At 44.6% G+C, this 13,418-nt stretch overlaps 1 protein-coding gene across 2 annotated transcripts in view; it reads right to left on the minus strand.

Annotated features, from left to right (window-relative positions):
* Positions 1–410: 410 nt before the first annotated feature.
* The window catches only part of fbxo28 (F-box protein 28), a 42,955-nt gene continuing 29,947 nt past the window's right edge, over positions 411–13,418 (minus strand). Inside the window, exons 4-6 of one of the 2 annotated variants that reach the window (XR_012772807.1) lie at positions 7,819–8,014; positions 1,544–2,361; positions 411–1,490 (exon numbers count right to left, since the gene is read on the minus strand). Coding sequence is in view for 1 of the 2 variants with exons in the window: in XM_075482539.1 (XP_075338654.1) it covers positions 1,859–2,361; positions 7,819–8,014 (699 nt within the window). In the remaining variant the exon portion in view is untranslated. Of the gene's footprint in view, positions 2,362–7,818; positions 8,015–13,418 lie in introns of both variants that reach the window. The other variant, XM_075482539.1, reaches the window with a different exon arrangement.

Below are 13,418 nucleotides of genomic sequence, written 5' to 3' on the forward strand. Positions count from 1 at the left end.
ACGCTACCACACCATAATCCAGCTGATCCTCTTCATCTCAGATCAGCTCTCAGGCTGCCTCTGCAGGACATGAAAACATTTGCTTCATATCATACAGTCACACACTCAAAGGGGCAATGTGGGATTCAGCATGTTGCTGACAGACATCTGACAGCTGGAGGCACTGGGGATCCAACCTCCAACCTCCTGATGACCACTGGAAATGAAATGGAACACATTATTCATTTTTCATCTGGTCTATTCTTCTTTGCCACACTGTCTGAAGGGTAACAGTTCGGATAAATCTGACTCAACAAAAGCCTCGGATTCAGAACGTTTGACAACTGACACATCAGAAATGAAGGTCAATTAGGTGATAGAAATGAAGGATTAAATCAAGCATAATGGCTGCAAACATACAGAGATATGCAGTTGGATTAAGATTTAATAGGTTGGATTTGTACATTTGTAACAGTAATGTGTGCAACAGAAGATTACAGTCGGCCTCAGAGCAGCCAATTCAAAACATAGTTTCCTTCCTTTACATACATGAAATTATGAACAATCTACCACTTTAAGTACGTGAAGATTACAGTACAGTTTCTCTCAAATTAAGCCACTAGATTAGATTGCATGTTTTACTGCCCAGTGTGACTATAATAAACACAAGTGCAGTTCCAAAAGTTCATGCCATGAGTGGTTCAGGTCATCCAAAAACAGAGAAAACAAAAGTGCAGCCACACAATGATTCCACAGCTAAAGTAGCAACACAAGGCAAAGACAGGTTTGTACAGGAGAGGAGGACAGGGCCACAGGGCCACAGGCAGGAGCTGACACAGCTTTGACCCATGTGATGAGCAGCCCTCTGGTATCACTGCAGGCCAATCATTCACTTTACTGAGAGCAAGGCCAGGCTTTCCCCTCAGCGTCTCCTGGCAGGATTAGAACCACCACAACCATCTGTATGGCATCAGAAAGTGAGAAAGCCTAACCCTTACTCTGTCTCTGCATATCCAAGATTATCCGGAATTTATTTCCACTGTTTCTCTACAAATAACTCGCCTGTGACTCCAGTGTGTGAGAGGGATGGTGGTGTTCCATGTGCGTTAAAGTGGATTCCTGCCTGTGGAAACAGATGCAGTCTGAAAGAGCCCCTTCTGTGTGACTGAAAGCAGCTCTGCACAGCTAGGAGATCTGCTGAAAGGCCCGACAACACTGAGCAGGAGATCTGCTGAAAGGCCCGAGAACACTGAGCAGGAGATCTGCTGACAGCCCCGAGAACACTGAGCAGGAGATCTGCTGAAAGCCCCGAGAACACTGAGCAGGAGATCTGCTGACAGCCCCGAGAACACTGAGCAGGAGATCTGCTGACAGCCCCGAGAACACTGAGCAGGAGATCTGCTGACAGCCCCGAGAACACTGAGCAGGAGATCTGCTGAAAGCCCCGAGAACACCGAGCAGGAGATCTGCTGAAAGCACCTGGTACCACAGGCACCTGGTACCCCAGGCACCTGGTACCCCTGTGGTACCCCTGTGGTACCAGGTGCCTGGTACCCTTGGACACTGCTCGCTCAGCACACCTTCCCACTCGTTGGACTGCTACAGTATTTGGGAGTTGTTGCATTTTTTTCTTAACAATGTTTGGATGTTTTTCTGGAGTTTGCTGACTAAAGGAAAGCCCACGAGGAGATGTTGACCCTGTCAGTGTTGTGCAAAGTCCTGGCGGATGTTCTGGCTCCACTGTTCCAGCTGTGGACATCAGCTGGCAGTCCACAGGATGGGTGGGCTTGGAACGGGGGTGCCGATGCAGGGTGCAGGATACAAAGTGTGATCAGTCGGACCTGGAAAGGAAAAGGAAAACTTGAAAGGACACAGAGTCTCATTTCCTGCTGCGGAGCCGTTTGGATTGTCGTGGCAGGTCTGAGCTCTTTCTGCTGCGTTTGAGCGAGGAGCCTCCGTCACTCTGCTGCTCTCTGGGCGAGGCTCCAGACACGCCGTCGCTCACCAGAACCACGGCCGACGTGTTGGCAGCAGACACAGCAGAAGTGCTGGATGTGGAGGGGGCAGCGGTGGCGGGCCTGGACCCCCCCATAGCAGCAGCGCTACTGTCCATGAGCTCGCGGAGCTTGTGCTCCAGCTCAGCCAGGCGGGCGTTCTGCTCCCCGATCACCTGACTCTGCTCCAGCAGCTTCTGCTCCTGGTCCTGCAGCTGCTTCTGCTGCTCCAGCTGCTTCACACGGATCTCCTGCATCTCCCTCCGCAGCACCGTCATGGAGGCACCGTTCACCTTCACCTGCTGCTGCACCTTTGTCATCTCAGAGCGGGAGGGGGTGTTCTTGGCCAGCAGGGACATGGTGGTCAAGGAGGTAGATGGACCTGCCACTGAGAGGGGACAAGACACAAGCCTTCAGAATTTCACAGCTCCACAAAAAACTCAAACAACTTGGAGACAGGAAGTAAAAGTGCATGAATGATCAGTGCTGTGGGAAGAAGAAGAAGATCCTAAATATTCACAGAATACTCCCCAACAGCCACCAACACCAACATCATTCATTCATCCGTCACTCCGAGTAAATAAAGCTTCCTCACTTTCACCAAAAAGAGTCGATGCTTATGAGGGGGGGGCACCTGCTGACGACACCACCCACTAGTTTCACTCCACTTTGAGAGGTACACTTAATCACCGTGATGAGACCGAACAGCACACTTTGTCTTCTGGTTCAAAAAGTGAGTGTCACACTGTGTGAGCACAAGCAACAGATCCAAGAATCCTCACATCTGTGACATCAGAGGCCGGAACACGGTACCCGAGACCAGGCGTGAGCCAAGTAAAAGAATGACGGTGCCGTGGGACTGGTGTCAGACAGCACCGCCTTCCTGCTAAAGCGCAGGCTTCTTTCCACACTTACGGTGCGTTCGCCCAGAGAGCAGCGAATGATCGCACCGCGTTACTCGTGCGAGTGTTGCCGCGGGTGTAATTTGAATTTACTCGCCTCATTCGCGCGAGTAAAAAACGCGGGCTATTTGGCGCCATTCCCTCCATTTCATTCTCTCATCAACCATGGCTGATATATGTACTATAGCGTACTTGTACCTGCGGTGGAAGTCCGAGAAACGCACACGCCGTCGTGTCTGGGTCAGTGACATCATCCGGAGGTGCACTCAGCTCGGAGAATTTCACCGCCTTCTCCAGGAGTTGCGTCTGGATGATGGCCGCTTCCAGCGGTATTTCAGGCTCACCAGGACCCAGTTTGATGACCTGCTCGGGAGGATCGGTGCCGTGATTTCAGGTGATCACGGCACCGTAGCTCCATTTCAGCTGCGGAGCGCCTGTAGTTGGTGTCCTGCCGAGAGATCACGGCACCGATCCTCCCGAGCAGGTCATCAAACTGGGTCCTGGTGAGCCTGAAATACCGCTGGAAGCGGCCGTCATCCAGATTTTATTTTTTTTTTTATTTAGTCAGGGACCATGTGCAAAGTACATTAATTATAAAGTAAAGAGATGACCTGCACCAGATTGTAGCTTAGAAGCTAATTTCCATCTGCAGTCCCATCTGCATGTCACAGACACGACTCCATTTCAGCTGCGGAGCGCCTGTCCATCTGTCTCCACGTCACTGTCGTCCAGAATCTCAATGCTGATAGGCTGTCTGACGCGAATATTTCGCCAAAGTTGGATTTTTTGAACTCGCGCGGATTCGCATCTTTTCACTCGCACGGCGGCATTCGCCTCACCGCGCCTCATCGCGCCGCCGGCTCGAATCCACGTCTATTCGCGTCTTTGCATTGACTTTGTATGTAATCACTCGCGCGACCGCGTCTGGTGTGACTGCACCGTTAGATGGAGCCTACAAAGCATTTTACATTTGTTATTCATTCACACACACACACACACACACACACACACACACACACACACACACACACACACACACACACACACACACACACACACACTCATGCCAATCCTGGGGAGATGTCACACAAAGTTGTGGCCCGCCACCAGGAACAATGCGTGCGAGTTGAGCTGGAACTTTGTTAACTTCAAACTAAATGGCAGCTCTGAGCCAAAAATGGGTCAGAACCATGGGCGAGCTCAGCTATGCCCAAACCAACATCACTGCAGTTTTGTGTCCGAATATTTTTAATAATTCAAACCAGGACACGAAGAACCAAAAGTCTTACCTTCAGCCAACAGATTTTCCTACTATTGCTCAGAAAATACTAAAAGTAAAGCTGAGATCGAATACTTTTTATTCCAGGAATTATGAATACACATTTATATATATTTATATTCTGGCACCCTCTATACTTTCATTACCCCCTACCCGAACCAGGGTTTGTATCCCATTCCTACTTATCTTTACCTCTTCTATTTCTACCCCCTACCCGAACCAGGGTTTGTATCCCCACCCCGCTGTGACTGGTGGGCAGTTGGTGAGAGGCTGTGGTGGCTTGTGGCTGTGGAAAGAATAAAGATGGTTGTTGTGGTGTGAGGAGCAGTGATGGCTGGCATTAGGGGGGTGACTCTGGGACGCCAGTGATCACTCTCTAGCCTCCTGGAGGTGTCGTGGGCCCAACGAGACGAAACACTGATGAAAGGAGGTTCCCACCTGATGACCCCAATGACATGTTGGTCAGCACTGCTCACTGATCTATATTATAGGGAATTATTCACTGAGTCTGGTCCATTTTTTTTTTTCTTTAGCACAAGTTTCTTGTGTTTATCTTAAAACTAGCTTTTGAGAAAAAAGCCTTAGTACATGAGATGAAAGACACAGCGACTTTCTAAGAATCCAAACCTGAGATGAAAAGGAGATCAGCAGGAGGGTTCAGAGAAGACTGTGAGTGGAGCTGCTTCATATCTGCTCAGGAGCTTGGACACAGTAGGCTGGTGAACCTCTGGTGACCCTGCCGCTTAGCAATCATCCTTCAGATCAGGCTCATAGAATTCCAGATAAAAGCAGGAACCACACCATCCAAGCCTCAGAAACGGGCAGTAAAATGGAAGATGTCACAAGTTGAACTCCTGGTGAAGGATTGGTGTAAAACGGTGAGCTCCCTGGCTGCAGCACTGTGTGTCAGTCTGGATATTTTTCCTGTTTGCTTCAGAATAAAAGGCATCTCAATAATCAGCAATAATCAAAGTTTCTAAGTATGCAGCAGACAGAGATGAGCTGATCTTGGCTGGCCTGAACCACTCTTTTATAATCTCCCGTTGGGATGAATGAGTTCTTTCTCATTTCATTTCCTTTTGTCACCTGAGCATAAAATCTGAGGGCATAGTTCCAGCTTCTTTCTTAATGTCACCAGAGGAGGCTCCCAGATGATGTTAATGCTGCTGGTGCAGGGCTCATTAAAACTTCTCTGATATGGAAACGTACACTTTGTTTATTTTAGTGAAGCAGGACACCGTAAAGGATGCATGTGTGGTGCCAGGCTTTAACTGCTCATTTAACTAAGTTTCATGTGCATGCCAATGAAAATCAGTGTCAGGGCTGAGCGGTATGTGCCTCACGGGTAGCCCTGGGGCAGTAAATCAGAAGGGTCCCTTGGAGGACTCCACAGAATAGAGGAGCCTAAGAGAAGGAAGAGCTTCAGAGTAATGGAAATAATTGTGCATAACTTTGTTTTATCTCTTGTGGAGATGGAAATAATTGTGCATAACTTTGTTTTATCTCTTGTGGAGATGGAAATAATTGTGCATAACTTTGTTTTATCTCTTGTGGAGATGGAAATAATTGTCCATAACTTTGTTTTATCTCTTGTGGAGATGGAAATAATTGTCCTTAACTTTGTTTAATCTCTTGTGGAGATGGAAATAATTGTCCTTAACTTTGTTTTATCTCTTGTGGAGATGGAAATAATTGTCCATAATTTTGTTTTATCTCTTGTGGAGATGGAAATAATTGTCCATAACTTTGTTTTATCTCTTGTGGAGATGGAAATAATTGTCCATAACTTTGTTTTATCTCTTGTGGAGATGGAAATAATTGTCCATAACTTTGTTTTATCTCTTGTGGAGATGGAAATAATTGTCCATAACTTTGTTTTATCTCTTGTGGAGATGGAAATAATTGTCCATAACTTTGTTTTATCTCTTGTGGAGATGGAAATAATTGTCCATAACTTTGTTTTATCTCTTGTGGAGATGGAAATAATTGTCCATAACTTTGTTTTATCTCTTGTGGAGATGGAAATGATTGTGCATAATTTTGTTTTCACTCTTGTGGAGATGGAAATGATTGTGCCTAACTTTGTTTTATCTCATCTGGATTACTGTAATTCCCTTTTCACTTGCCTGAGCTGTTCATCTCTGCATGGCCAACAATTGGTCCAGGCTGCAGCTGTCAGACATCCAGAAGGTCCCATAGAACACCAGTCTTGATTTCTTTACATTTGCTCCCCATCAGGTTCAGAGTCCAGTTTAAAATCCTTGTTCCAACATTGGGAGCTTTGCACGGCCAGGCCCCTGTTTATCTGTTAAACTAACTGCACCCCCACACCAACAGGGCTCTGATCAGGGTTGTTGGTTGGCCCTCGATCTCCACTCAGAACAAAGGAGACTGTGCTTTTGGGATTGTTGTCCCTAATCTTTGGAGCTCTCTCCCATTGGACTTAAGATCTGTGAACACGGTGGACACCTTTAAGAAAGGCAGCTTAAGACCCAGTTGTTTAAAACAGGCTTTTGTTCAGTTGTGTCTCATTCATCTTGTTTGATTGCTCATTTTCTTTTTTATCTCTATGAAACATTTTGTTTGTATCTTGACCCGTTTTTTTAAATCTTTCTGAAGCACTTTGTGACATCTGGTCCTATGAATACATTTGACTTACTCTTCCTGTTAAGGACATAACCGGCTTTGTTTAAAAAAAGAAATCCCTTCTTTTCAACACGAAGAAAAACGATTGATAAAACGAAGTCCACCTTCCACAGGTACAGACTACAGAGGGTTAAAACCCTCCGAACCCTCAGTTCTGGTCCAAGTAGGTCCAGAACGGTCACACCCCCGCTCCAGACTTTCAGCTGTAGAGGCTGATGAATCAGCTTCATCATTCATCTTCAACTGTCGACTGTCAAGGGATATCACTCTGGCATTAATCACATGACTCTCTGAAAATGATCACAAGTTGAATGCATTTCGTACCATGTTGAAATTTCACCCAAAAGACAGATTTAAATGCTCAAATCGGGCTGCCGTGTTGAGCAGGTGCCACATGTACAGAGGCTGAACGTCCTGGTCTTAAACCCCCCCCCCCCGTCCTGTCCGCTACTGTCCAAATAAAAGAGAAGAATAAGAAAAAGAATGCAAAAATCCAAGCAAGTGTACTATTACCTGCTGAGCTTTCCCCAAGAAGACAGAGGCCTTGTGGGTGAGCTGATTATGTTTTATCAAGTGAGGAAAATATTCAGAGAGACATGTTGACTACATCCCTCGTTATCAACCATAAGCCTATTTAAGTGTTCAGAAAGTTGCACTGCTAGAAACATGTTGTTTAGAAGTACAGAGTGACAGTGAGTGTGATTGGTTACCCCTGCAGGTTGGATCACCTGTGTCTACTAAACTATGTGGAACGGCGTTAAAGTGAGAAAGTATAAACACATGGGAACTTTATCAGAGCCAAGACGTTTGCTTTGTGAAACAGCCAGAGCTTCATGCATGGTCTACTCATAAACACTCCATTTTTACTGCATTGGTTGTTCATGTTGGAAACTAGGGACACACTTTGTATTTCTCAATGCTTAATCAGCAGCTAATTTATGCATTCAGCTCCCTGCAGGCTGCATTCTTCTTACTAACTCTTTAAGAGCACTTTTATGGGCAACATGTGGAAAATGACCTGGGGCAGAGCCAATGAGGCGGCCGGACAGATCCGTCCCTGGCAGCTTCTTCTTCAGAATGGGAACAATCTTCTCATCAAAGTACTCCATGGCCATAGAGGAGATATCCCTCAACTCCTGGAGAACCTCGTGAGCTCGCTGGGGGGCTCGGGTGGAGTTCACGTAGCGCAGCACACGGTAAATCTCATCTATCACCTGATAACACACAGAGGCACATGGAATAAGACAACCAGACAACACACAAGAGAAATACTAGCAGTGGCTTCATATTCTGGATGTCTCAATGGGGCCTCTCTTGGCCAGGTCTGAGAAATTCTGTCAGTGCCTGTCAAACTTTTCTGAAACATGTCTATGTAATAACAAAGATTGCTTTTAGTGATATACATCACACACACAAGGGATTCCAATATGCTCTTTCAGATAAGCTGTTAAAAAGCAAAAACACCAAGAAATGAATGTGCCTGACACCTCTGTGCATGTTCCAGCCACAGGAAGCGATTCTGCAGCAGCTCTTCCAGGACCTTTTCATCAGCGATAAGAAGCATCTAAAGTGGGGCGGGGTAACTGGAGAGGCCCTAGATGCCTTAGAGCTCCTTTTGTGGGAGAAGGATGTCATGACATGCTCATGACTTCTGGCCTATTTACATCCTGGGCCTTGTTGACTGGTTCATATGAATATGGGTAAAAGGTAGTATGGGCTGTTTACATTTAGGGCAGACGCTCGGCGTCGCAGAAAGAGATTGAGTCCGGATGACGCATGCATGTTATGATTAAACCAGTATAAAGTTGGTTCACAGTATGAAGACGGTGGACATTTTGTACATTCTGTATGCATATTTGCTGTGACAGTTTGTTCAATAAACTCCCCAATGGACGGCTGACCAACGCGGGATTCGACTCTAATTTCTCCACAACATAATGGTGACCCCGAATTCGTGAGAGTTTGCATCTGGATCCCGGCGGAGCGTGTCCTCCGTGCCCCGACAACCGACATCGGCTGTAACAAGCCGGCAGGTGGGATTTTGTTCCTACCATTACGCAGTTGATCTCGGTTAGTGGAGCACAGCTGACGGCTTCTTCCGGCTTCCCCAAATTTAAAAGAACACAGGAGAGAGACGGATCCTGCATTCGGTAAGCTCTTCCATTGCTTTCCTCTGCGCAGGGGGGCTGTTGAAATTGTTTGGGAAATTTTGGGCCAAGAGGAGCCATATGTGTGAATTGGGATAAAAATTGGGTAAACAGTAGCTGATGTGAGTTGTAAAGCAGACAGCTGTGGTCAGTTGGTCTGGCTTGTGTTGTTGTATTTTTGTAATTAAGGAAGACTAGTCGCTAATGCTCGGGCAGGGAATAAATCGATGAGTTTAAACTGGAATAGCGGATACGCTTTTAGAGCGGGCAGAGTGGAAATCACTCGTTCATAGTGATGTCATAGAGCCAACGGCCGACCTTTTATGCATGGGGGGTTCGGGCTACCGTGGGACTATGGTTCGCATTAGTCATTAATATATGTGAAAATTATTCTCACTAGTCAAGGAGTAGACGAATGCTGGTAATTGATTGACTTGCGAACATAAAAGTTTGAAGGTGGAATCAAAAGAGCAGTTCAAGAAAACTCCGAAAAAGTCAATTCCAGTTCTATACGGGCACATTTTAAGTATATATGTTTATATCATTTTATATATCTGCTTAGAACTCTTTGGAGTTATCCGAGACCTCAGTATAAAGACATTTTGAGAAGAAAATTCAAATTCGGTTATGTATTGACCACAGGAGATTTTTATTAAGAGGTCACAGCGAAGCTGATAAATACACGTCAGCATCTGTTGCTTTGGTCAGAGACCATATCACAAGGCTTGTAGGGAAAACACATTTTGTATTCCATATATTGCCGACACCAACATCTCCTGAAAAATTAAGTCTAAATGAAAGAAATTGATAATTTAAAAATGTGAAGATTTGAACGGTGACTGACAAAACTTTGATCGACTGACTTGGTGTGAGTGTGTGTGACCGGTCTCTGTTGTCTGTCAATGTGTGTGAAATCCTGCTGTTTTATGTGAATCTAAAAAAAAAAGAAGAAAAGGAAAAGTTCTGACTCATATCATCCCTTGACTTTTGAGTATTCGTAGTATTTTAAGTTAAACTCAGATTTGCTTCATTGTTATAATTTGCTTCATTGTTATAATTTGCTTAATTGTTATAATTGCCGCATTGATAGTTTGTTGAAATAAGGGGTTGTTACAGTGAAGAGCTGTGATTTTTAAACGCTGAGTGTTTATTTCTTTAAGACTCTGTATTTTCGTTGAGTGCATCTTGTTATTATTGAATTATTGAATACTGCTGTGATTGGTGTTAAGTTTCTAAAGTTCTATTCTCAACAGGCGAGTGAAGGTGTTTTGGCTTTCAGGGGGACAGAGAGTGCTGCGCGTTCACGAGGCTGGTGTGAAGGAGCGTGGTTTGTCCTTGACAGTTTTCTGCTGCTGCAAATGTTCGTGTGTGACCGCATTTTCTTTCCTTGTGTCTTCCAGGGGCACTTTATGGTTGAACTGTAATAATTATTAGTTTTATTTAGGTAATGTGCTAATTGCAGAGTTGTTATCAGTCGAGTAAATGTTGGTTTCGCAATTCCTAAGGGAGAGTTTCTGTCCTTAGGCCATCGATTCATCACGTCGTTCGACGTGAATGTGACATTCCTGATAAAGAAAGTTTTTCGCTTATGCATTGTTTCTGTATCTTTTGATTTGTAGTTTCCCTGTCCACAGCGTGTTAAATTGTATTTCTTTCTCTTTCTTAACAAATGCCATTTTGAGGTGAAGAATAGTGCAACTGTTATTTCTGTGTTAAATTGTATTTCTTCTCTGTCCAGCTGAAAGTTTGTATTTCCTCCTTTTTCTTAACTTGTAACAAAAAGTGTGACAAACGCCATTTTGAGTTGGGGTGTGGTTCAATTGTTATGTCTGGTTCAATTGTTATGCTTGGGAGGAGTTAATAACAGTCTAGGAAGTAGATGTAATGGTGTGTTCATATTTGGTTGGTTAGAAATTCACGTGGTTCATTGGAGGCAGGCTTAGAGGTGTGTTCATATTTTATTGGTTAGTAGTTATGTGTCTCAGACGTGTTTCATTGGAGATATATTTAGAGGTGTGTTTAGATTTCATTGGTCAAAAAAAAAAAAAAATTTTTATTTCATTGGTCAGAATTGACGTAGCTGTGACGTACATTGGATCATCTGGATTGGTGGAGGACATTGTGTGTGGATTGGATCGGCAACATCCGGATGTGAGCAAAAGTTGGGGCAACGCCTTAAGCCTGAGTCACTTCAAACAGAGTAAGCATTAACTGAGCTTTTGATTAGCAATAAATTAACATTGGGTAGCATTAGTAATACAGGAAGTATTGATTAGCAATAATTAGCATTGTTTAGCATTGATTAGCGTTGATTAGCAATCAATAGTATTGATTAGCAATAACGAGCATTGATTAGCAATCACTAGCGTTGAATAGCATAATTAGCATTCAATTAGCATTGGTCAACAAGGAAGCTAGTATTGATTAGCAATAAGTAGCATTGATTAGCAATAGTTAGCATTGGTTAGCATTAGTAGCATTTGTTAGCATTTCGTTAGCCATAATTAGCATTGATCAGAAAGACAATTAGCATTGATTAGCAATAGCAATAAGGCAAATATTGATTTAAATCTTAATTAGCAATGGGTTGGCATTTATTAGCAACAGCTGGGAAGCTAACAGCAATTGGCATTGGTTAGAAGTCAAGAAGCTAAATTAGCCTAACATTGAATTAACATTGGTTCAATTTAAAAAAAAAAAAAAACAACCTAGAGCATGAGCTTTCAGAGCTAACATAGGCTAACCTTAACATTAGCATTGACAATATCCAATCCAATAATTAGCTGCATCTAAGCTAAATTTAGCCGAGCATTAAATTAGCATGGATTAGAGTTAAATAATTAGTTAATTTAAATTGACATTCAAAAAAAAAAAAAAAAAAAAAAAAGGGGGAATACGAATAATAAATAAGGAAAATTTAGAAAATAGATAAGTAAATAAAAAGGAAAAGTCAAAAGTCGATAGAAGGGAGCTAACTAGTTGAAACAATGGATGTGACACCAACAATAACCATTAGCGCCAAACATCCTGAACATTCCAAAGATATTAAAAAGATATCTCTAAAATGGGAAAAACGAACAAAAAATAACGTCTCACCCTGGCCAAAAGGTGGCACTTTCAATGTAACTACCTGTAAGATTATGGAACAAAGGATTAAAGCCTACAAACCAAAGGACAAAAGCAAAAAGAGACAGGAAAAGAGAGAGCTTGAATTAAAAGTTTTACATTTCTTTGAAAATGCAGAGCTATATCCAACACTGCCAGGAGCAGCAAACATACAAGGAGATTCTGAAATAAAAGATCACAAAATATCTCATGAACGTCCAGAACCACAAATAGCTACATCAAGCAGTCATGGAGCTCCTGAGCCAGACGCCATCTGTAATTCAGATCAGGCAAGGGGACAGCTCCCACAATATCAAAAATCACCAGAACTGGCACCTCCAGTTCAAAAGGCATCTTCTGGAGAACATAAGAGTCCAGCAGCGTCAGCACCGAGTTTGGTAGAAATGACGCAGGGACAGTATGTGCCGTGGCAGACGCTCGACCTAGGGGGGCTGGTTGCCAGACTGCCGGACATTCACACAGGTGCAAGTAGATGGATAAGAGCTTTTGAACAAGAGACTGTGCATAAACTGTTGACTGTGGGACACATTAAGGCAGTGTGGGCACTGTGTTTTGGAACTTCTACCATGGAGGGCATTTTGAGACACAGTGAGAATGACTGGATGTTGAGCCACCGAGCTGATGGAACTGACTTTAATGCATATCGAGCTGCACTCTGGAGAGCGTTACGAGCTGAGTTTCCTGTGGGAGTGGACCTCGAAGCATTTAAGGGGGAGCCACTGTCAGGAACAGAGAGTCCGGCTGTGTACATTGCACAACAATTGAAGAAATGGAGACAAGAGTCTGAGGGAGAAATCGAGAAGAGCCCAGCTTGGGTGACATTGTTCAGAGTTTCCATCAAAGAGGCTCTGCCTGCCCCAGTTCAGGGGCGGCTGGAGGATGTGGTGGGGTTGAATTCAATGTCACATGGACAATTCCGAGACCACGTGGTGCATGCAGTAAACAAATACAGAAAAGAACTGAAACGGAAGGAGCAGGAGAAGGATATGCAAAGGGAACTTGCACGGTTGCAGTTAGAAGAACTGCAAGCGAAGCAAGAAGTACGAAATGAGGCCATAACAGCGGGGGCCGCTGAACAGCCATCACAGGGGCAAGTCCATCGTCGACCCTGTCAAGGGTCAAGAAGAGGTGCACCTGGAGGACGAAGGTCCTCGGGGGCATGTTGGGCCTGTGGCGAGAGGGGACACTTTGTTTACAGCTGTCCGAGAGCACCGAGAGGCCCGGGTGTTCGGCAGGGCCGTGGCCAGTCCCTGCGGGGCGGAGCGGGTGGCCCGGCGGGTCCGTGGCGTTCCTCTGGCAGAGGAATCCCAGTGTTGGTTTGCATTGACATATAGAGGTAAGAAGT

Source organism: Odontesthes bonariensis, chromosome 2, assembly GCF_027942865.1.
Source record: "Odontesthes bonariensis isolate fOdoBon6 chromosome 2, fOdoBon6.hap1, whole genome shotgun sequence".
Classification (NCBI taxonomy): Eukaryota; Metazoa; Chordata; class Actinopteri; order Atheriniformes; family Atherinopsidae; genus Odontesthes; species Odontesthes bonariensis.